The 1189-nt window shown below is 55.4% G+C and overlaps 1 protein-coding gene across 1 annotated transcript in view; it reads left to right on the forward strand.

The window, feature by feature from the left end:
• Positions 1-1189, forward strand: part of FA2H (fatty acid 2-hydroxylase) — a gene marked incomplete at its 5' end in the record, with an annotated part of 11485 nt that overhangs the window by 8954 nt on the left and 1342 nt on the right. The window contains 1 exon segment of the mRNA XM_010191515.1: positions 751-923. Within this exon segment, the coding sequence (XP_010189817.1) occupies positions 751-923 (173 nt within the window).

The raw sequence follows: 1189 nt of genomic DNA on the forward strand, positions 1-1189 counted from the left end.
TGAATCTCCCACTGTCGGCTCCCCCGGGAATAACAAGCGTGGCCGGGGCAGGCTGTCTTCTTTGTTGTCCTTTTTTTTTGCTTTTTTCTTTTTCTTTTTCTGGGCTCCCTATTTTTTTTGCAGGGTGCCACCCAGTGCCAGCGGTGCCCGGCCGTGGGGTGGAGTGGCTGGGGCGGCCCGCCCAACTGCACCCCCATTGCCCCTTGCGGCGTTCGCACCTTGCTGCCAAGGGGTTATTTTTATTTGTAATTTTTTATTTTTTTTCCCCAAAAATGAATATGTTTGGGGGGGTGATCTGAATTATGATGTAGGTCTGGCAGCTGGCTCCAAAAGGAGGAGGTGGCTGAAAAATGCTCTGCGGGGGAAGGTGCCCAACAAACCTATTCTTTTCCCAAAAAAAAAAGCAAAATCCAGTGCCAGCAACACTGTTTAACGGTCATGAGGCCTGCACAGATAAGGTCCCTCCTGCCTTGTTCTGGTGGGCGAAGCAGCTTTGGAAGGACAGGGCTGTCTCCGGGGTATGCGTCCAAACCCTGGTTGACCTCTGGGATGCAGGGGATGCCCCTCACCCTTCCATAAAGGGTGTAAATTAATGGGAATTAAAGGAAAATGTGGTTTGGAGCAGTGCTGGGGAAGGTCAGGGCAAGAGGGAGACCCGAATTCCCCCTGGGTGCCGATGGGAGGATGGCGATGGATAAGAGCACCCGCACGTTGCCTGCCCTGCTGACCGCTGCGCGTCTCGTTGTGTAGAGTACTCCATCCCTGTCCACAAATACTACTTCCCCTTCATCTTCCTCATGGGGATGTTCCTGTGGTCCCTGCTCGAGTACCTCATCCATCGCTTTGTCTTCCACATGAAGCCACCCGCTAGTAACTACTATCTCATCACCCTGCATTTCTTGCTGCATGGGCAGCATCACAAGGTGAGTCGCAGCTTACGCCTCCGCCGGCGCCCGCGGGGCCGTGGGAACGGTGGCCTTTGCTCAGGCGGAGCCTGTTTGTGCGTGTTCGACGTGACTCCTGGCATCTTCGCCCCAAGCGGGGCCCTTACCTAATACCAGCGAGGGCTGCAAGACGGGCTCAGAGGAGCTGGAGTTAATTCTGCCAGCTCCAGTTGGGCGAGGGGAACGCCAAAGTGCCATGGGCTCCCTCTAGCTTCGCTGGAGGAAACGTCCCCGTGGAGCTTAGG

The sequence above is a fragment of the Mesitornis unicolor genome, unplaced genomic scaffold, assembly GCF_000695765.1.
Source record: "Mesitornis unicolor isolate BGI_N332 unplaced genomic scaffold, ASM69576v1 scaffold29459, whole genome shotgun sequence".
NCBI classification, from domain to species: domain Eukaryota; kingdom Metazoa; phylum Chordata; class Aves; order Mesitornithiformes; family Mesitornithidae; genus Mesitornis; species Mesitornis unicolor.